Raw genomic sequence first — 23,309 nt, 5'->3', positions numbered from 1 at the left:
TCAGGAACAGCGACTTTCCCAGATCATAGAGTCCTTTGATCTCATGTCAGCGGTTTTTCCTTCAATGCCTAGTGGCTTCAAGCATTCAGTGCTACAGGACCATTTCAGGTACAGACCCACTTAACTGGTGTGTCCAGTGCCTAGGCACTCGGGTAAGTAAATCACTGAATACCTCTACACTGATGGGAAAAGGGGGCAATCTTTGGAAAGCAGTATATACCAATGCTCAAAGTATGGGAAACAAGATTCTGGATCTAGAAGCTGTGATTGAAGAAAATGAGTTGGATATAGTGGCGATCACGGAGACATGGTTCGTGGAGAACCATGTCTGGGATATAGTTATACTGGACTATATTTCCAGAGCAATAGGTGAGACATTCTAGACAACAGGGTTATTTCCCCAAACTCGCATGCTGCAGACGGAATCCACTCCGGATTTTTCACTCTGCCTCCATTGTACATCACAGATCAGTTTAGCACCCTGTACAGCAGGGGTGTCCAACCTTTTGGCTTCCCTGGGCTGCATTGGCCAAAAAATTTTTTCTGGGGCCACACAAACACTAACACTAGCTGATGATCCAAAAAAAGGTTGAGCAGGTCCCAAATTTACAATCACTAATATAGAAGATGTACGTATCTAATAATAAACCTTCATTAAAGGGACACTATGGAGAGGAACCCAAAAAAGCAGTAATACTTACCCTGACTGAGTGATCCTCCATGTACACCGCTGACAGTGGGAGCAGCCACAGGCTTCCTCATCCCCATTTTGATGAGCAGGGATGCGCGCTCCTGGTTTTCCCATTCACTTCTATTACAGCTATGGTGAGCCTCTTCAGAGGTAAGTCTCATCAGAGCAGGGATGCTGAATCAGCTGTCGGTAACGCACGTGGAGGATCGTTTAATCAGGGTAAATATTACTGCTTTTTTGGGCCTTCCACTTTGAGCTTAGGCTCCCTCAAAATGAATATCTCCCCTGCTGTAGCTAGTAGGGATCCCCAAGCCTCACCAACTGACAGCCACCTCCTCCCCCTCCAACTTCCCAAGTTTTGCAGCTAGCAGCAATCTTGCAGAGCTGCTGCCTTCCCTCCTCCCTGCCCTCCCTTGGCTTTCATGCATGCTTGAAAGCAGGGGTACCTTGAGAATATTGCCATTGGCTGGAAAGCTTGGAGATTTTGAGTTGCCAGACTGGAGGAAGATGTCTTCAGTTGGCAGGGCTTGGAAATCCCCACTAGCTCAAGTATTTATAAATTGCACTCAGGCAGGGAGAAACTTTGGTGCCGATCCACTAATTTTAGGTTCCAGTCCCTCCCACAAATCAGCTGTATATGACTGCGCCACTGAATACAAAAATAATTGTGATGCACATATCCCAAAGCTAACATATTCCAGTTAATAAATTCAAAATGAAACAATTTTTTCTACCTTGTTGTCTGGAGATTTTGTTTTTCCATCATCTTGGTCCCAGTTTCTCTTTCTGATTTTTCTCTATCTTTCTCTTTCCAGTGTCTGATGTCAATTTTTTTCTCCTCTTCTCTCATTCCATTTCCTTCTTATGCCTTTCTCCAACGTATTGAATTTTCCCTTTCAGCTTTCTTAACTTTTTCATTTCTGCCTCTGTCCACTCAAATATTGCCTTCTTTCTCACCCTTCTTTTTAAATGTTCAGCTACCTCTCAATTCTCCATCTTCTCTCAGTCTCTAGCACTCCCATTTCCCATCTCACTCCTTTCCCAGCCTCCTATTCCCTTCTGTCTACTCCCTATTACCACATTTCTACCACTGTACTCACTGCTCTCTCACTCATCTTGTCATCTCCCTTTTGACCTCATCCACATGGCTCACCACTTTCAGAATCCCCCTCCCTCTCTCCACTGGTCAGGTTATAACTTCTTGTCCCTTTCTTTCCATCCTAGCATCATCTTATCCCAGCTCTCTTCCCTCCTGCCCTTCCATTGTTCCATCTCTCCTCCTCTATCTCCATGGTCCAACATTTTGCTCCCTATCTTTTCTGTTTTTCTTCTTCCCTTCCCCCTTGATGCTGAACAATGAAATAGAGAAAAAAAAGAGAGATGCTGCATCTCTCTGCCTTCCATCCACAGGCCTAACATTTATCCCTCCCATCCCCAGATCCAACTTCTCTCCCCAACTGCCCCATCCCATCTCTCCCACCCTGCCTCCCTTCCCCAGGTCCACCATTTCTTTCTTTCTCTTCCCAACAGTTCTCCCTTCAAGTATCTCTTTCCCTCTTCCTCCACACTACTCCAGGTCGAACTTCTCTCCCTTCAGACCATTTCCCACCATCTCTCTCTTTGTCCTCTGTTTCTGGTCCCATAAGCTCTCCCCCCACGCCCAATCTGGCACTTCTTTTAATATCCTCCACCCACCCAAAAAAAAAAAAAGTCCAGGAGGCTTCCTTGGCCCAGCATGTTCTCACCCTTCTCTATGTGCCCATGCATCTCTACCTCACTCCTCTCCCACCACCATGTCCAATAATTCTCTCTCTTTTCCGTCCCTCCTCTCTCTGCCCAACACTTCTCCTCTTTCTTAACCTTCCCAATTGCACCATTTCTTTCCTTCTCTCAGACACCCAATTCTCCCTTTCTATTATCTCCCTCACCTCTGCATCTCTTTCCCTCACTCCCGCCATACTTCCATCTTATGGCTCATGCTCCCCTCTATTTTTCCCTTCATTCTGTGTCCTAAGTTCATGCCCCTCCCTCTCAAGTCCTCTCAAGTCTCACACCCTTCTCCCTCCCTCCCTTCTGTGCCCCGGGTGTTTACCTTCAGGCCTGCTCCCTCCTCACTGCTAGTCATTTTTTGCTGAAAGCCACAGGCAGCGCCTCCCTCTCAAGTCCCAAAACACCCTTCTCCCTCCCTTCTGTGCCGCGGGTGTTTACCGTCTTGCCTGCTCCCTCCTCTATCATGATGCAGCGTTTGCTCAAAGCCGTGGACAGCAGCTTCCACGCACCTCCTGTGGCTGATCTGGAAGCATTCCCTCTGAGGTCACGACGTCAGAGGGAACACTTCCGGGTCAGCCGCAAGAGGCACATAGGATCCGCTGCCTGTGGCTTTGAGCAAACGTTGCAGCAAGACGGAGGAAGGAGCCGGCAAGACAGTAAACACCCGGGGACGGCAGAGGAAAACACTGCATCGCTCTCGAGCGGGGTCACACAAAATACTTCACGGGGCTGCATGTGGCCCATGGGCCATGGGTTGGACACCCCTGCTCTACTGTCTTCCTTGTGCACGCAGGACTGCAGCTGTATGTGTTCTGCTCTCCTCATTTTATTGTTTTAAATTCAACGTAATTTCAGTGGAGTTCAGGGCGATCCCTGAAGTAGTCTCACCTTCTGTTAAGTGGGGGTCAAGCAGAGACTGTTAGGCATGCTTGGGGGCTCAGTGGTGTCAGCTGTGTTTTTGCGCCTCAGCCCATCCTGGTGCGTATCCGGTGGTCTGCAGGGGTGGAGGTATAGTCAGCCCAAAGATCAGCTTTGAGAAAGCATTCCCAGTAGTGTGGCAGTGATTTCTTTGCTGGCTTTTGAAGAGAGCTGGAAGCAGGTGCAGCCCAGTGTATAAGGTCACAGTGAGTAACTCTGAACTGACAGCCTGCGAGAGAGCTTGAAGAAAGTTTGAATCAAGGGGGTTTGCTCTGTTTCTAAGTGTTCCCCTGTGTTCCCCCACCTCAAAAATCCTAAAATTGCCGTTCTTCAAGTTTGGGAAGTGTAAAAAATATTGCGTTTTTGATGTAAATTCGGTGCTGGTGGCCATCTTGGATTTTTAGCGATCTTTTTTTCTTCTTTTCCCTGCTTCTTCAAAACTTTGATTTTTGCCAGGAAAACTGCTGGGATGGAGTCCTCATAGTTTCTTCATGTGAATTAATGCCAGGTTTACACAGATTTAGCGCTTTTGGAGTGTCCTTATAGCACGTGCTGTGTGGCACTGTGAAAGGGAGCTGGAGCAATCATCTCAGCTTCTTCCTCACAAAAGCAGGCTATTGAACACTCAGCTAACCCGGTGGGGCAGCCTCCATTGCTTTCAGAGCTCGGCACGGCTGGTTCTTTGCTCAACCAGGCTACAGACCCTCCACAGCCTAAGAAGCGTAAATGTAAATCTAAGGATGACTCTGTGCCCCAGATACTTTCTCTAACTTTATGACGTTTTTGTGGTCAGAGTTGGCATCCCTCTTGCCATTCATCATGGGGGAGGTGTCAGAGCTTCCGGGGGCCAGCAGCAGGAGGAAGTGGGCATCCCTCCTGCCAGTTTCAGGGGTACGTGTTGGGGTGGCTTCTGCCGCAACTGGCTCAGCTGAACGTGGCATGGGTATTTTCCCCCCCAATCAGCTGAGCCGGCAGGACTCTCCAAAGATGTGGCTTTGGGGAGTCCTGCCGGCTCAACTGATCGGGGATTCCCTTGCTGCGATCAGCTCAGCCAGCCACACCTACTTTGAACTTTTGAAATGTAGACCAGCATTTTGCTGGCCTACATTTCAGGCGTCTTCCAAGGCTCTAGGGAGTTGCCTAGGGCTGCTTAAACCCACCCAAGGCCACTTCCGGGTGAAACCATGCCCACACCCAGCCTTGGGTAAGCTTAGGTGTCCCTACCTGTTTCCCTAAACCTGTGACAAATACCTGCAGTATAGGCGTCCTGGCTCTGCGAGGTTTTTTCTAAAAATTGTGCATCCCAATTGGCTGCCAGACGATGGTAGGACCACCATCTACAATTAGGACACCCGTTTATATAATCAGGCCCTAACTGCATAGTGCAATTTAGTAAACATGCCCTGTGATCTCTTTCTTTTCTCTGAAGCCTTAGTCTTTTCTCTGGACTCCCTTCTTTGTGGCTGAAACAGTGTGCATGCCTGTTGAAGCAAATCGATCTCTTCTGTTTATTCTTCTATTGTATCATGTGTGCATACTCCAGCTTCTACAACCTGTGAGGCATGTCTTCATAAGCACAATCTAAACTCCTTCATTAATCCTACTCTCCCTAAATTTTGCAAAAATAAGCCACAAGAGATAATGGAACAACCCCCACCCCAACAAAATATACCCAGAGCTCCAACAATCTCACAATTCCTGCTCTTCAACCCATCAGTTACCTTGACTCTCAGGGCCCTCTCCTGTTAGCACAGCAGTTCCAACCTTGAGTGCTGTCATGCTCAGGAAGTTTTCAAAGTAAAATATAGCTCTTCCAAGCTCCCTAATTTCAAAAGAGGAGCTGCCTGGCCACAGGACCTCACATCAGAGTCTGGCAGCTTCTGTTGCAAACTCCATCTGGATGAGGTAGAAGGAACACTATTTCAACCTTTTTCCTTTGCCCTTAGATTGTTGTTGTTGTTTTTTTTTATCACCAACAGCTCCCATTTGGCCAAGAACTCCTTCTTCTGAGCTCCATGCCCTCTGCAGAGAGACCAAAAAGATGGAAGGAAAAGACAAAAAGTGTTCCCGTTTACTGGGTGTTTTTATTCTTAGATGACATCATTCCTAGAGATGGGCTGTCATTTGCAACGATCATAGAAAGTGTCGGTGACATATTTTATATCACTGCATATTGTTACCAAACAAATATGAGCAGTAAAAACATGGCATTTTTTTGTGCATCTTTTCCTGATAACGAAACCACCATGAAAGCATGAACCATTGTGCACACATGCATGATCTATCAGTGTTGCTGATACCTATGTAATTTACAGTATTCTTGTAAGGTTTGAGCCTTGGGGGTTGGGGGTGTGTCAGGAGGTGTCAGGGTGGGCTTAGGAGTGCTGGGCGAGGGTCTTGAGGTATAGGGGGTGTTGGCACCTTCCGTGTATACACCTGTCTTGGAAATACTTGCTATATAAGTTAAGCAGGTGCTTACAGAATAGAACTCAGGTGAAATTTTGGCAGTGTTGTGATTTTGGGCATCATAACCCTCTATTGCCCTAAATACAAACTTAAAGGGCAATTCTAAAAAGGACACCTAGATTTAGGCACCAGTTGTGCACACTAATTGATAGAATAGATGCACTTATCTGTATGAATGATATCACAAATTGGCAAACATGTGCTTGGCACTACAAGGGGGTGCTGAAATGTTCTCAGCCCAACCAAGAAGAGAATGACGTGGATATGGTTCAATCTCTAGCGGGAGGAGGCGGCTCGCCCCTGGCACGGTCTTTGTAAAGGGCGCAGGCACCTGTCCGCCTCTCCATTCCCCCTTCCTTCCCAACCCCTCCTGCCATGCACGTGCACCCCTTCCCTTCCCCCTGTACCTCTTTCATTTTTCCTGTGTGAACAGCATTACGAACTTGCTGCCCATGTCGGTGTTGCCTCTCTCTGACACCACTTCTGGGCCCCGCACCTAGGAAGTGATATCATTGGGATAGCCGATACGGTGCGGGCAGCAGGTTCGTGCTGTTGCTCTCGCCTGGAAAATTAAAAAGGTATGGGGGAAGGAAATGGGGGGCATGGAGGGGCAGAGGCAGAGAGGAGGGCGGGGTAGAAGGCGCCACCAACCCAGGCGCCACTTACCCTCACTATGCCACTGGGTTCAATCAATGATCTAAAACAATGTCAAAACATAGAATTTTGTTTCTGCAGACTGATAACGCTCAGAGTTTAGGAAGTTGGTTGATTGGGCTGAGAACTTTATAGTACCCCCTCATAGTCTATAAAATTGTCAAGCTAGTCTCATGGCACATAACAGCAAATGGGCTATGGGTTTTGAGTTGTGACCTGTTTGTCAGAAGATGGTGGTGTATCAAATTTTAAATAAATAATTCTTTTTTTTTCTTTTTCAGAATGTATTCCAAGGCATTGTTTTTGATTTTGTTACAAAACAAGCATTTGATATCATCATCATGATTCTTATTTGCCTTAATATGGTAACAATGATGGTAGAAACAGATGATCAGAGCAAAGAAAAGGAAGACAACTTATACTGGATTAATGTCATCTTTGTTATCCTTTTTACGGGAGAATGTGTGCTCAAGTTGATTTCACTACGCCATTATTACTTCACTGTGGGCTGGAATGTTTTTGATTTTGTAGTAGTTATTCTCTCCATAATTGGTAAGAATGTTTTTCATTTCCTTTGGGAAAATATGGGTTATATTAATCATTTCTTACACCATACTATAGGGATGGCATTTTAGGATGGTTTTGGCATTATGAAAATTGTGAGAAAATGCAGAAGGCATCTAAAAAGTGAAACTTCTCATATTCTAAGAATTCACGCTCCTCTTCTAGCATATATGTAGTTGCTTTAGCAACCTACTATAAAACCATGGCGTTCGAAGAAGCTATTTCATGGGTTGCCATGGCAGAATGTAGAACACCTTAGAGAAGAGCTGGTGCTATACAACAGGATCAGTATTCACTATTTTATTCACAAGTCATTATTTATGATGGTAGGAAATAAGCAAGAAGATAATTTGTTTCTGTTGTGCCTATAAAAGTTATTAAAATGCACCTATGTGTGCCTATCCTATAAATGCACTCAAAATATCCACCCTACCTATAAAAACAACTGCACCAAAAATACAGAATGAATCAAATCAGACACTAACACCTGACAAATTATACTGAGTATCATCAAAGAGTCCATGCATTAAACCTGACATGAATCCATCTTTGAAGTACCGTATATACTAGAATATAAACTGAAATTTTTGGCCCAAAAATGGGGGTCCCGGTTTATATTTGAGCCAATGCCTCCTCCCAGAATTCTGCAGGTAGAACACCGCCAGGCTCTGGCCCCATCCCTGCCCTATCCTCATAGCTCTGCCAATCCCTGGAGAAGGTGTAGCAGGCAGGAGCAAGTTTTTCGAGCTCCTGCCCCACTACTAAATGGCTGCCGCAGATCAAGTTTCTTCGGCCACTGAGCAGCACAAGCGGCACTGAGTGAGAGCCATTTAATGCTAAGTGGCTTCTGTACTGACTCCTGTGAATTCTCATGAGAATTTGCGGAAGCCAGTACGGAAGCCACTCAGCGTCGAGCAGCAGCGGTTGTATTTGTACAGTCGGTAAGCAGCAGACAGGAGCTCGGAAAGCTTGCTCCTGCACGCTGCACGTCCACCAGGGATCAGCAGAGGTATGAGGATAGGGCAGGGAGGAGGGACAGGAGGTAGAGCCTGGGAGGGAGGGTGCATAGCCTGACAGGGGAAGGAAGGATGCTGGGTGCAGAGCCTGACAGGGAAGGGAGGGAAGGGTGCAGAGCCTGACACGGGAGAGAGGGAAGGAAGGGAGCTGGATGTAGTGCCTGACAGAGGAAGGAGGAAAGGGAGCTGGGTGCAGTGCCTGGCAGGAAGAGAGCTGGATGTAGTGTCTGACAAGGGAGGGAGGGAGGGAAGGGGGCCGGGTGCAGAGCTTGACAGGGAGGGGGCGGGGTGCAGAGCCTGGCAGGGCAGGACACTTGAATATTAAGCCGTCCGACTTATATTCAAGTCAACCATTTTTCCTACTTTTGGGGGGGGGCAAAGGAGGTCTCGACTTATATTCAAGTATATACAGTATTTCTGCTGTATTCCTTCTCTACTTCAGGGGAACTGTTAATGAAACTGGCCCTTCAATAAACAGAGCTGTTTAGCATGCCAGCACTTCTCTTAACATACTAAGTAGTTCTGTTTTATTGGAGGACCAGTTTTGCTAACAATTCCCCTGAAGCAGATTTTGTGGGGTTTTTAACCTCTGTACAGCCCTATTGTAGAGAGTTACGCGGGGACAGAAATCCCACCCGTCCCCGCCAAAGTCTCACCCGTCCCTGTGAGGAATCCCACCCGTCCCTGCGAGGAATCCCCTCCGTCCCCATCCATCCCCACGAGGAATCCCCTCCGTCCCCACCCATTCCTATAAACTACAGAAATAGTTATTTCATTTAATTATGCTACTGAATTAAAGGCTCTGGTAGAAACCCATTTACAAATAAGCAAAAAGACTTTATTAATTTGGAAATATTAATTGGGAAGAATGCATACTTTGTAAACGGGTTTCTACCAGAGCCTCTAATGTTTATAAATTTTTATCAACACAACTAATATACTATTTTATCCTAAAGCAAAAAAAAAAAAAAGGAATAGAATTTTTTTCCTACCTTTGTTGCCTGGTTTCTGCTTTCCTCATGTTCTCATTCAATTCCTTCCATCCACTATCTCTCTTCTCTCTGCGTCTTCCATTTGCTCTGTTACTGTGCTTCTCCCTTTCTCCCCCCTTCCAAATTGGTCTGGCACCCATCTTCTTCCCTCCGCTCCCCCCATAGTTCAAGTTTCAAGTTTAATAGTTATTTGATTAATCGCTTAATCATATTTCTAAGCGATGAACATGTTAAAATTACAATATTTGGGAGACAATACAATACATAACTATACATAACGTCCTAGGGGATTAATGGACTAACTTAACAAACTCATAAACACAAGGAAAGGAGGGAGGTGAAATACAAAATCATTAAAGAAAAGCAGGACAATCAAGGAAAAATACAAAAAGGGAAGCAAATAAAAAGCCATAGTATAATACAGTAAAAAATATAATTCAACCTGCGAACTACTTAGTTAATTATCAAAGGCATCTCTAAAGAGAAAAGTTTTTAAATTACTTTTGAATTTCTCCAGATTGCGCTCTTCCCTTAAGTAAATGGGAAGGGAGTTCCAAGTTTGAGGTGCGGTGACAGAAAAAATAAATTGCCGTCTTGTATTAATAACCTTAAGAGATGGAATTGTCAATAAATTTTGTTCATTGGATCTCAATGTTCTATTTGGAGAATAAGGAATTAATAGTCTGGCACCTCTGTCTTCTTCCCTGCCAGCGTCTTCTCCCCACTCTCTCTTCCCCATTTCCTTTCAGCGTCCTTCTCCCCCCATCTTCCCCATGTCCTGTCAGCGTCCTTCTCCCCCCTCTGTCTTCCCCATGTCCTTTCAGCGTCCTTCTCCCCCCCCCCCCGTCTTCCCCATGTCCTTTCATCGTCCTTCTCCATCCCTTTGTCTTCCCCAGTGCTTTCAGCATCCTTCTCCTCCCTCAGTTTTACCTTAAGCATCTTTTCCTCTCTACTCCACCTTTCCTCCCTTTCTCCCTCCCTGCCCCTTAAATTTGTGGCACTTCCCCGCCTGACTGACAACAGAACAGGCCCGGTCCGACAAACCTCCCTGCCCTGTAGCCGCGAATCTAAATTACCTTCTTACAGCAGCTGGAGTATTGAAGCTGCTGTAAGAAAGTAATTTAGATTCGCGGCTACAGGGCAGGGAGGTTTGTCGGACCGGGCCTGTTGTCGGTCGGTCAGAGGAAGCACCACAAAGGTAAGGGGACCTGGCTGGCTGTGCACCCCCCACCCATGGCTGCACCCGGGGCGGACCTCCCTCCCCGCCCCCCTTGGTACGCCACTGCCGATCGCAGCACACAGCCGATCGGAACGGAAGTCTTCCCGATGTCAGCGCTGACGTCAGAGGGAGGGAGAGCTTTGCTTAAGCCCTCCCTCCGACGTCAGCGCTGATGTCGTGGAAGACTTCCGTTCCGATCTGCTGTGTGCTGCGGCAGGGCAGGTAGGGAGAAGACGAGCCTCGCATCCAACCCTGCAGGAACCCCGCGACCCTCGGAGGCGTCCCCACGAGATCCCCGCGACCTTAGGGGGCGTCCCCACGGGATCTCCGCGACCCGAAGGGGGAACCCGCAGGATTCCCATCGTCCCCGTTCCCATGCAGCTCTCTACCCTATTGCAGCTCCACCCATGCAAATTCCATTTTACATTGCAATTATGTCTCCAAGGACACCTATGCATATATAACATAAAAACAGGCACCATGTTTCTATAGAAACATAGAAGGTGATGGCAGAAAAGGGCTACAGCCCATCAAGTCTGCCCACTCTGCTTACCCACCCCCTGTCTATGCCCTAATGACCCAATTTCCTTATCTTGACCCTCGTAGGGATCCCACATGGGTATCCCATTTATTCTTAAAGTCTGGAACGCTGTCTGCCTCGATCACCTGCACTGGAAGCTTGTTCCAATGATCAACCACTCTCTGTGAAGAAATACTTTCTGGTGTGGCCATGAAATTTTCCGCCCCTGAGTTTGAGCGGGTGCCCTCTTGTGGCCGAGGGTCCCTTGAGAAAGAAACTGACGAAACTTCTATTGATACAACCCAATATCTGCCTTGCCTTAGATGAAGCCTTCTCCACTTGATTGGCAGTTTTCATGTCTGCACTGATGATTACTCCTAAATCTCCTTCTGCTGAAGTCCTAGTTAAAGTTTCTCCGTTCAAGAAGTACGTCCTGCATGGATTTCCGCTTCCGAGGTGCATGACCTTACATTTCTTAGCATTGAAGCCTAGCTGCCAGGTTGAGGACCAACTTTCCAATGTAAACAGGTCCTGCGCCATATAATTCTGTAAACTGCATTCACTTACTATATTACATAGTTTGGCGTCATCGGCGAATAGTGTTATTTTACCTTGAAGCCCTTGAGTCAGATCCCCTATGAATATGTTGAAAAGGAGTGGACCCAGGACCGAGCCCTGCGGCACTCCACTGGTCACCTCCAATGTTTTAGAGAGGGTACCATTAACCACCACCCTCTGAAGTCTGCCACTCAGCCAATCATTGACCCATGCAGTTAGTGTCTCTCCTAACCCCATCGAATCCATCTTGCTTAGCAGCCTGCAGTGTGGGACACTGTCAAAAGCTTTACTGAAGTCCAGGTACACGACGTCCAAAGACTCTCCCAAGTCCAACTTTCTTGTTACCCAGTCAAAGAAGCTGATGAGATTGGATTGGCAGGACCTACCCTTGGTGAATCCATGCTGACTGGGATCCCGAAGATTCCCTTCATTCAAAATTGTGTCCAATTTGCTTTTAATTAGTGTTTCCATGAGTTTGCACACTATTGATGTGAGACTCACCGGTCTATAATTCACAGCCTCTGCCCTGCAACCCATATACCTACTTTTTCTCCAAAGACAAGCAGGCATAATATTCCCATAAGTAGATGACATTATCCACAGAAACCAGTATGGACACTGCCAAATGCGCTGTCGCTTTAAATCTTCAAGCATTGCAGTGGTAGGCAAACTCATTAGTCAAAAGAGTCAAAGATCAGCAGTACAACGATTAAGATTTCTTTTGAGAGCCATACCCCACGCCCGCTTGTGCTACGACGGCTACATCAACCCGACTGACACCCCGCTCGTCTGCACGTAGTCGAAATCGATTTGTGGCAGAGCCTAGAGAATGACATGGGGAAAAAATTTGTCTCCTTCCCCGCGAGCTTGGTCCCTGTCCCCGCAAACCATCTGATCGCATCCACACAAGCCTCGAATAGTTTTATACTGAAATTATATTAAAATATAAAAAGGAACAATATTCTGTACAATTGTCAATTTATAAATCAGCGTCTTCTCCCCACTCTCTCTTCCCCATTTCCCTTCAGCGTCCTCAGCCCACTCTCTCTCCACTTCCCTTCAGCGCACGCACATAAAAACAAGCAAGCAATTTTATATCATTTTCATTCTATTCATTCATAGAAATGAAAGTCTAAATAATGCCAGTCACATAACAAAACATGATTTTACAAAAATAATTCCCTGTACAGTCAAGCCTGCAAGGATTATTAGATGTCGTTCAGCAGCTCCTCTCCTTCCCTCCCTCCTCCTTACCTTCATGGCCAAGTCAAAATGATCTACCAACAATAAAGTTTTAAAAAACACAAAGCACACTGTACGCAGAGAAAATGTTAATTATCATTTATATTCCACGGGTTTTCAAAAAGGTCAAGGCAGATGACTTTATGCAATGTCACCTCAGTAACAACTATACAAAAATAGACAAATATACCCCCTCCCATTTTACTAAATCGCGATAGTGTTTTTTAGCGCAGGGAGCTGCGCTGAATGCGCTGCTCTCGATGCTCATAGGCTCCCTGTACTAAAAACCGCTATTACAGTTTAGTAAAAGGGAGCCATAGTGCAAAATATAGACAGCAGATACAAATTCTCAAAACTGACATATTTTGATCATTAAATTGAAAATAAAATCATTTTTCCTACCTATGCTGTCTGGTGATTTCATGAGTCTCTGTTTGCGTTTCCTTCTAACTGTGTATCCTTTCTTTCATTTCTTTCTTTCTGCACTCAGGCCCAACAGTTGTCCCTTTCTATTCCCTCCCTGCTTCCTTTCTATTTCCTTAGTGCCCCAGTGCCTCCTTCCTATGTCCTTAGTGCCCTTTTCTTTGTCCTTGGTGCCTCTAGTGCCTCCTTCCTATGTCCTTAGTGTCCTCAGTGCCTCCTTTCTATGTCCTTAATGCCCTCAGTGCCTCCTTCCTATGTCCTTAGTGCCCCCTCCTATGTCTTTAGTGCCCTCAGTGCCTCCTTCTTATGTCCTTAGTGCCCCCAGTGCCTCCTTCCCATGTCCCCCTCACTGTCTTCCAAACTTTGTCCCACCCCCATCCCCGAAGCAAACCTGCCTGCCTACCTCCCTGCCGCACCAAAGCCAGCCTGCTTGCCTGCCTACCTCCTTCCCTTCCTGCCTCGCAAAAGAAAAAAGCCTCCCTCCTTCCTCCACCCCCCCCCCCCCAATCCGCTGCTGCTCTATTTACCTCCCTGCTGCTAATTGCCACCCAGAAGCCTTCCCGACGTCATTTATGACGTCGGAGAGGACGTTCTGGGCCAACCTGTTGAAAGATCCCATTGGCCCTAGGGAAGTCTGTCAACATGTATGGATGTACTTGATTGGCAAGGATGGAGAGAAACCCATATCAGTTGAGAGGTATACAGGGACCCAAACCATACCAAGAAAACATTTCCTAGACCATAATATTGCCGCCACTAGCTTGTGTACATCCAACAACAGTTGCTGGATGTTTGTTCTTGGTGGTTTCATGCCTGACACACCAATGTCCATCTGTTCGATGGAGCTCAAAACATGACTCATCGGAGAAGGCAACCCTCTGCCAGTCGGTGCAAGTCCAAAGTCAGTACTCCTGTGCAAATTGCAGCCATTTTTTGTGATGAACCCTTGTGAGCAAGAGTGCAGTAATCAGCTGGCTGATCCGGAGCCCCATTCACAACAAGGTTCACTGCACAGTCATTTTGGACACATACCTGGAAGCCCCCTAATTAGATGGTGAGTTGCTCCTCTGTAGCATACTGATTGACTCGCACCAACCTGCGCAGCTAACAGTCACTTCTCACATCAATGGTTCATGCTGCCCCATAGTTACCACATCGGGTCATCAAAAAGGTTCTATTCAATCACTCACAATACACTTTAGCCACAACAGCCCATGAATAGTCCATAAACTCAACCGTTTCTGAAATGCTGCTGCCCGTGGCCCGGTAGCCGATTATCATGTCTTTTTCAGTGTCTGATAAATTGTACTTTTTCCCCCATGACAGCCATGGTTGCTATATTGGCAGCTTGCTGACATCCCACCTTATATACCCACAAAGTATGCGTGTGACACGTGCATTTGTTCATTGACTGTGTGTCTCTGATATCAGAGGTAGGCGGTAGTCATAGTAATGTGACTCAACCGTGTACTAAATATCAAGATCCCCAACCAGTAAAATAACAATGTGCTGTTTAGCTAATATGCTGATACATTAAATAAAGTCATACCAATATATGCTGATAAAGGATTTTTTTCGTTTTGAATTTAGTGTCTTTTGAGGGAAATAGTAAATTGCTAGTACAACAGTTCAGCATGCTAGTAGTTTACTGTTGGGTGAAAGCCATTTCCTCTGCTTTCCTTACTAATCACTTGGGCCAAAATAAGCATTCAATAATCCCAATCTCCCACTTCTGTTTAAAAATCCTTCCCCAGCGGGTTACTCCTTCCCATCTATTACCCTTCCACCTAGCTAATTGAAACAAAAGTTGAGTTCTCAAACCTCTTCTTGATCTGATTCAGATTATAAGGTCCAATCTTATCCCTCTCCCAGCCATCTAATTTCCACTAAAGTTCTCCTCTAACATAGAACTCCCAAAAGTCCCATATCCAGTCTTACTATAGCATTACCGAGTGGCACCTCAGATTTTTAACTGTAATGCATAGCGTTACTTTACTAAATATCTGGTAAAGTAATATTTTGATATCAACCCTGAAGTAGCATGTGCTAATTTTAAATGCACTCTGTGCACATTGGCTCAAGTGAAGGAGTATGAAAACTTTTACCATAGAAGGCCTGAAATATTTGTAACACAAATGTGGATTTCTATTTTCAATCTTCTTTGACTCAGTAAAACCTGATGAAATATACGGTAATCATGTCATTTAGATTAGTTTGTCCTGCAATTTTATTTTGCAAAGCTTTATTTGCTACAATTTTTATATTAACAATGGAATAAAGTTACTAACTAGTTTCATTCTTCACAGGTATGTTTCTGGCTGATATCATTGAAAAATATTTTGTCTCCCCTACCTTGTTCAGAGTTATACGACTTGCCAGGATAGGTCGTATCCTTCGTCTTATTAAGGGTGCAAAAGGGATTCGCACCTTACTTTTTGCTTTGATGATGTCACTTCCTGCTTTATTTAACATTGGTCTCCTGCTGTTCCTGGTGATGTTTATCTATGCCATATTTGGAATGTCTAACTTTGCTTATGTTAAGAAGGAAGCAGGAATTGATGATATGTTCAATTTTGAAACCTTTGGCAATAGCTTGATCTGCTTGTTTCAAATCACTACATCTGCTGGTTGGGATAGTTTGCTAGCACCAATTCTTAACAGTGGAAGGCCAGACTGTGATCCTGACATAGCACATCCAGGAAGCTCATATACAGGAGACTGTGGCAATCCATCAGTTGGGATTTTCTTTTTTGTTAGCTATATTATAATATCATTTCTAATTGTAGTAAACATGTATATTGCTGTTATTTTGGAAAACTTCAGTGTGGCTACAGAAGAAAGTGCTGAACCCTTGGGTGAGGATGACTTTGAGATGTTCTATGAGGTATGGGAAAAGTTTGATCCAGGTGCAACCCAGTTCATAAGATACGATGAGCTTCCAAATTTTGCAGATGCACTGGATCCTCCCCTTCGCATACCAAAACCAAACAAAGTTCAGCTTATTGCAATGGATCTCCCCATGGTAAGTGGTGACAGAATTCACTGCCTCGATGTTCTATTTGCTTTTACAAAGCGTGTTCTGGGTGAAGGTGGAGAAATGGATTCTCTTCGTCAACCAATGGAAGAACGATTTATGGCATCCAACCCATCTAAAGTTCCATATGAACCAATCACTACCACTTTACGTCGTAAACAAGAGGAGCTTTCTGCTGTTACAATCCAGCGCAGTTACCGATGTTACCTTTTTAAAAAAACAATAAAACAAGCTCCATTTATATATAATAAAGAAAAAAACAGAGGTGGGGATATGCTACCCATCAAAGAGGAAATGATTTTGGATCATCTAAATGAAAACACCACAACAGAAAAGACAGATATGTCCACTTCCACAACTTCCCCACCGTCATATGACAGTATAGCAAACACAGGCAAAGAGAAATATGAAAAAGACAAAGTAGAAAAAGAAGACAAAGGGAAAGATTTCAAGGAAAATAAAAAATGAAATGCTAGTACAAATCCATTTGTGGTTAAATTGTTTACAGTCTGTTAAGGTGACCTCTATGTCAACAGGACTCCTTTAGGAGATCTATGCCAAACTGACAGTTCTTACTAAAAAGTACTTATGGTCAGTGCCTATAATAAAACAGTGGCCCCTTGTCAAGGAATATTTGTTTATTTATTCAATTTTTTAGCCCATCCTCCCAAAGGAGCCCAGAACGGGTTACAAAGTACATCCATAATAATCCAGACAGAACAGAGATGACATAATTTACATAAATTACAATATAGACATGACAATAAAACATATGCACTAAATAGCATTTGGTGAGATTAGGTGGTGTAGGTTTGTTGACTGAGTGGCATGTCTGGGTTAGTGACTTGTCTCTGTAACAGAAAATAATCTTGAGTGGAGGTTACTCTTACTATCAGCTGACAATGCTGAAGAAGTGAATGGATACCTATTAAGAGATACACACACATGCTGTTTTAACAAAAGAATTTAGTACAATAATTGTATCCATTGTTTGCATTTCTTATTTTGATATTTTTAGTATTTTAAAACATCTCATGCTAGTAGAATCATCATTTTTTTTAAATATTATCATTATAGGTAACAATTTTTGTAACTGATTTTTATGTGGTAAAAGGGGAGTACAGGGTACATTACAGGCACTGAGACCAAGTCTACAATACATTTGTTTATCATCAACACAAATTCTTTTGCATGGAAAATTACGAGGTCACACAAGGAACAGATTTTTAACTACTTCAATGTTTCAGGATAGCTTTCTGTTAATGAGGTACTTAGAAGTTTATATTGTGTGGCATCTAGAGAAATCATTGTACTTCCTGTCATATCTCTTACAGTCCACAGATAGGTTATTTTTATGCAGATCATGATTTCATGTAGTGTGAATGATTTTTCCAATTCTGGATGCACAACTTATGTCTTTTGTCAAGTGCTCTTCTGTATAAAGGCAAAATATTGAATAACGCTGTCCTAGAATACTAGATTGACCAAATAAGGATAATAACCTTGAAGATATTGCTCTGCTGTATCTTGCGGTATCATTTGGCCATCTTCAGCTCTCAGCAGAGTTGACATTTTATCCATCAATAAAAATCCCTTCTGCTATGTAAATACTTTACCATGTGGTAGATGTTTAAGCACCTAAATATCCCAGACACCATGGTTAATGCCTTCAATGTGCACTACATTAAATGTAGTTTGTCAGCTTTTGACAAGAACTCTGAAATATTCTGTACAATTATATATAGTCTGGGAGCTATTACAGGTGCATGCCCATATTGCCTGTATTCACTTCCTACTTCTATCCAGGTCTTTCATAGGGAAGCCATATGCAAGTGGTAAAGTGAAACAAGACCTCAGTCCTTTATGTCCTTAAGCAATAGATTGCAACTATATAAGAGCTTCATCTGTTTTGCATTTTAAATAATTTTATGTGGTACCTAATGACAAATAGGCAAGCATCGGTGCACATGTCGCAGACTACTAACACTGGTGAAAATATGTGGGTAGAATTTTCTACGAAAACATGAAAGTTGTACAAAATGAATTCTCTTTTAGTTTTGTTGAATGGTAGATAAGGAATAAAAAATGAATATCAGTCTTAAGTTACTTTTCAGCACTTCTGCTGTTACTGCAGGAAGCATCATAGAATAAGAAATAAAGATAGAGGATGAGGGACTGACATTTTATTTTGTATTTTATCAGTTCAGATTTCATTATAGAAATATTTATATTAACCTGGCATTAATGTTTCATTATTTTTTTCCAAATAGTTATATTTTGCAATTAGAGAAGGGTGAATGTTGCCTGGGTTGCGAACATTGCCTTTGTCAGTAGAATTCTTGCTCACAGACTAATCTTTTTCAAGTGGTTGCACAAATTAATTTTTTTTCTTGTTGGTTCATACAGCAACAAAACTGTTCTAAATGGAATCATGAGAGTCTCAAATTCTTTTCTACAATGACAAAGTTGTAAACCAAGATGATTGGTTGTATCAGGTTCTAGTTATTGTGATTCTTACACAAACATTAAACATGGACTCTAATTTAAAATTATAGTGAACTGCTTGCATGAAAATGCTATTGCCCTAAATGATAATGAACTGCATTACAAATGAGCCAAAAGAATAAAAATTAAATTTTTATTACATTTACTTGTTTTGTCTTTGTGATTTCTATTACTAATGAAGTTCAAAAGTTATGAACACATTTGCAAATAAAGCTGTTTTCAATTGGTACACTTTCCAATAAGACCTGGATTCTATAAATGGCCCTTAAAAGCAGCTGCCGAATACTTGTCAATCATGCAGCAGCGGCGCTTACCTTTGGGAAAGGTAGTCACCAGAAATGTAGGCCAGGATTTTAAAGGCCTACATTTCCAGTGCCTGCCTTTTACATTAATCGTACCTACAGAGGTGCTTTGTAATGCCTAACGCCACTTCTGATGTTAGCCATGCCTACAGTGCCTCCAGAAGCACAATTCTGTTGCCATTTTTCTAAGCGCCAGTAGGCACCTTTCATTTTGTTTTAAGTCTACCTTTAAACAGTGTTTTGGACTTCACTTGGGCGCCTACTGCCGCCTATGTTAAAGTGCTGTTTATAGAATATGGACCTATGGCCTGGATTCTATAAACGGCACCATTGACAGTGGCTGCCTTAAAGTGCTGTTTATAGAATATGGACCTATGGCCTGGATTCTATAAACGGCACCATTGAAAGTGGCCGCTCATTGCATGTCAATCATGCGATGGCGCCATTTACAGAATCGCAACTTCGGGAAAGTAGGCACGGGAAGTGTAGACCAGGGTTTTCAAGGTCTATATTACCAGCACTTACTTTTTAAACGAATTGCACCTAAGGAGGCATTAGCCACACCTACAGTGGCGTTAGGTGTCATAAAGCGCTTTTGGAGGCATGATTCCAGGGCTGTTTTTCTAGGCACCAGTAGGCACCTTTAATTTTGTTTTAAATCTGCTTTTAAACAGCATTTTGTACTTAACTTAGGCGCCAATAGGGTACCTACCTGTGCCTAAGTTACAGTGCTGTTTATAGAATATGGGCCTATGTACCTTATAAAAGAGATTAATAAAATCAAATAATTGAAAAATAGACCATGCTCCTCAAATGGCTGCCACATGTGAAAGTTAGGTAGAGTATTTTAAACAATTTTTGGGCTAAACAAGATGCAATGAAACTAATGTGAAAAACAGAATGAAATATTTTAAAGGCATTTTATTGTACAAAGGAAGCTAAATATTCCATGTTAAGAACAATTCTGGTTTATTAATACTAAAGATATAGCCAACATACATAAGCAAATACAAATCCCACAATAGTCTTTTCACAGACTATTTTTCTCATGTATTCATGTCATCCTTCTTACTTTGACAACCTTCTCACCCAGGAAGCCAAAATGTCATACAAATGGAAATTTTTTAAAAAATACTCATGGGAGAGGAATTTACTTGATGTTAGGAGGAGAAGGGTGTGAAGTACCCCAGCATTCAAGGAGTGACATTGGTTGCCATCTTGTGAAGTTTGGATGAAGCAACAGCAATTTTGTGTGGTGGAGATAGTCATAAAAGGTGCTAGAGCAGGGGTGCCCACACATTTTGGGCTTGTGAGCTACTTTTAAAATGACCAAGTCAAAATGATCTATCAATAATAAAATTTTTAAAAACACAAAGCGCACTGTACGCAGAGAATATGTTAATTATTTATATTCTGGGGGGGGTTCAAAGAGGTCAAGGCAGATGACTTTATGCAATGTCACCTCAGTAACAACTATACAAAAATAGACAAATATACCCCCTCCCTTTTCACTAAACCGTGATAGCAGTTTTTAGCACAGGGAGCTGCGCTGCTCTCGATGCTCATAGGCTCACTGTGCTAAAAAACGCTATTGCGGTTTAGTAAAAGGGGGCCATAGTACAAAATATAGACAGAAGATATAAATTCCTATCTTTGTTGTCTGGTTCATGAGTCTCTGGTTGCACATTCTTCTTCTGACTGTGCATCCAATATTTCTTCCTTTCTTTCAGCCTCCTGTATGCTTCTTCTCCTCCAGGCCTTATTCCCTTCCCCCAACATTTTCTTCCTCCATGACCCCTCCCCTTCCTTTCTTTCTCCCTGCCCCCTTCTTTCTGTCTCCCTGCCTCCCTTTCTCTTTCTCCCTGCCCCCCTTCTGTCTTTCTCCATGCCCCCTTTCTTTCTGTCTCCCTGCCCCCCCTTTCTTTCTGTCTTTTTCTCTCCATGCCCCCTTTCTTTTTGTCTCCCTGACCCACTTTCTTTGTGTCTCCCTGCCTGCCCCCTTTTTTTTTTCTTTCTCCCTGCCCTCCCCCAAGCAACCGCCGCCGCCATCGGGGAACAGGCCTCCAAGCCTCCGCTGCCGAGTTCTGAGCTCTCCCTGCTTCCCGACGCCATAAAGGATGCAGAAGCGCTGGGCTGACCAGCCTTCCCCACCCAACGTCAATTTTAACATGGGAGAGGAAATTGCCCGGAACTTCCTCTCCGACATCAGAATTGACGTCGAGTGGGGAATGCTGGTTGGCCCAGCGCTTCTGTCTCCTCTTTATGGCATCAGGAAGCAGGTAGAACGCAAAGTCAGAGCCCGGGATCGACTCTGCGATCGACTCGTGTTGCCTTTGCGATCTACTGGTCGATCGCAATCGACCTTTTGGTCATCCCTGGGCTAGGGTTAAGGGATGTAACATGGGTTTGTAACCATGAGTACAAGCACAAAGGGGCATAAGGAAAAGGGTGTGCCTCTTTGGTACTTTTTGGTACCACTGATATGTTTCAAGTGTTTAATCTTCTTAATAGGAAAGGAAAGTCCCAGTAGCTGAAGCAGTCATAGTAATACAGGGTCCTTTGGATCTACACTTAATTGATACATGTGCTGGAAATGGCACACAGGATCAATAGGCATAGAATCTTGCTGATAGATATCCTTCATGCCTACCCACTTTTTCAATAGTGGGTCCTATTTTTTGGCTCCTTGGTTTCAGTATCAAAGGTAGAACTTCATAATTTGTTATCTTCCGATCAGACTGATGGATCTTTTTCTCAGTCTGTAGTTTCTCATTGTGTTCCTTTTTCTAAGTAGTGGTCTTTCCATGTTCTGCTGGCTTGACTGTATCTTCAGGACGGGATGTTTGTCTGAAAGATATTTAGATGATAATAGGGCTTATTTTCGAAACAGAAAAACATACCAAAAAAGGCACAAAGTGAACAATGGACCTTTTTTCACAATTCATTTTTAAGCCATTTTTTTACACTTTGTCTAAATTTCAAGGGAATGTGTTTAGGGTGGGCTTATGATTTGGATGTTTTTCTGCAATAATGGAACATTATAAACATGTCCAGGGGTTAAAAAATAGAACATTTTGGCTAGACCTGTTTCACTAATGACTGAGGCCTGAATTCTCTAAATGGTACCGTTTTTTAATCACCAATAGGTACCCAAGCATGACTTTTTCACTGATTTTCAAGGTGCCTACCAGTGTCTAAAAAAATCAGTACTGGAATTGTGTCTCCATAGGTGTTTTACAGCACCTAATGCCACTGGAGGCATGGCTAACACCATAAGTGACGAGTGCCTTAAAGTGTCTACAGAGGCACAATTCACAGCAAAGGTAGGCATCGTTAATGTAGGCCTGGAAAAACTTGGCCTAAATTTCCAGCACCTATCTTTGCTGGAGGTGCTATTCTCTAACCATCATCGTCACATGATTGATAAGCGATTGGTGGCCACTTTAAAAGTGGCCACCAACAGCGCTGATTAGAGAATCCAGGCCTAAATGCCAAAAAGTTGCCCAAACTGACTAGATGACCTCTGGAGGTATAAAGAGATAATCCCCCTTAACCCCTGAGTGTTCAAAGACCAACTTCCAAGTTTATTTACATTTGATATACCGCTCAAAGCGAGGCTTATTGGTGGTTTACAATTTTATTTATTTATTTATAAGTTTTCACATTTACAGATCAAGTAAACACTTGTACAGAAAGTTGGTTAGACAGAACAATTCTCTCAAGGTATAAATCTTAATACCTTGATGATCCTTAAAAGGGAATAAAATTTAAAGGACATTAATAATTTCATCTAACACAGCTCAAGTCCTCAAGTTAAGATCCAAGATTTCTTATAAGCGAGAAAAGAAGGTAAATTATAATCAATTAAGAAATATGCTAAACATAGTGCTGAGGTAGGAGATACTTATTAAACTTCTAGAGCACTTATTGTTGTTCCACCATCTATTCGGGACATAGCCAAGAAAGCAGTTAACTGGTAAGGTTCAAAAAAAACATATAATACACTTACAAGGATATCTGAGGTAAAAAGTTGCCCCTAACAGAATGACCCCTGGTCTCAAAAGAAGAAATTCTCAACATCGTTTTTGAGTCTCTCTTGAAAGATCAGGGTACATTTGAACTTTTAGTCCTAGGAATTCTTTTTTGTTTATTTTTAAAGAAAAGCCTCAATAACCATCCTTTATCAATCGAAAGAGCTACAGTTAATATCAATGTGGATGGTGTTACCACATCCTTATCAGACGTCTTCAAAATTTCCGATACATTTAACATTGCTTGATCAGTTTTTTTCTGTAGGTGAGGCCCATTTTTATTTGGGAGGTAGTAAACTTGAGAGAATGGAGGTAATGTCTCTTCAGAAACTTGTAAAGTTTCTACCATGTATCTCCTAAGCAATTCCCTAGGAGTTACTATTGTCAATCTTGGAAAATTAATA

At 43.2% G+C, this 23,309-nt stretch overlaps 1 protein-coding gene across 1 annotated transcript in view; it reads left to right on the top strand.

Annotated features, from left to right (window-relative positions):
* LOC117360466 (sodium channel protein type 2 subunit alpha-like) overlaps window positions 1-18,678 on the top strand; it is a 233,013-nt gene extending 214,335 nt beyond the window's left edge. Inside the window, exons 27-28 of the mRNA XM_033944243.1 lie at window positions 6,781-7,051; window positions 15,340-18,678. Coding sequence (XP_033800134.1) covers window positions 6,781-7,051; window positions 15,340-16,535 — 1,467 coding nt within the window. The 3' untranslated portion in view covers window positions 16,536-18,678. The remainder of the gene's footprint in view (window positions 1-6,780; window positions 7,052-15,339) is intronic.
* Window positions 18,679-23,309: the final 4,631 nt, after the last annotated feature.

Source organism: Geotrypetes seraphini, chromosome 5, assembly GCF_902459505.1.
Source record: "Geotrypetes seraphini chromosome 5, aGeoSer1.1, whole genome shotgun sequence".
Classification (NCBI taxonomy): Eukaryota; Metazoa; Chordata; class Amphibia; order Gymnophiona; family Dermophiidae; genus Geotrypetes; species Geotrypetes seraphini.
The sequence above is the reverse complement of the archived record's forward strand: the minus strand, read 5'-3'. Positions and strand labels throughout refer to the sequence as shown.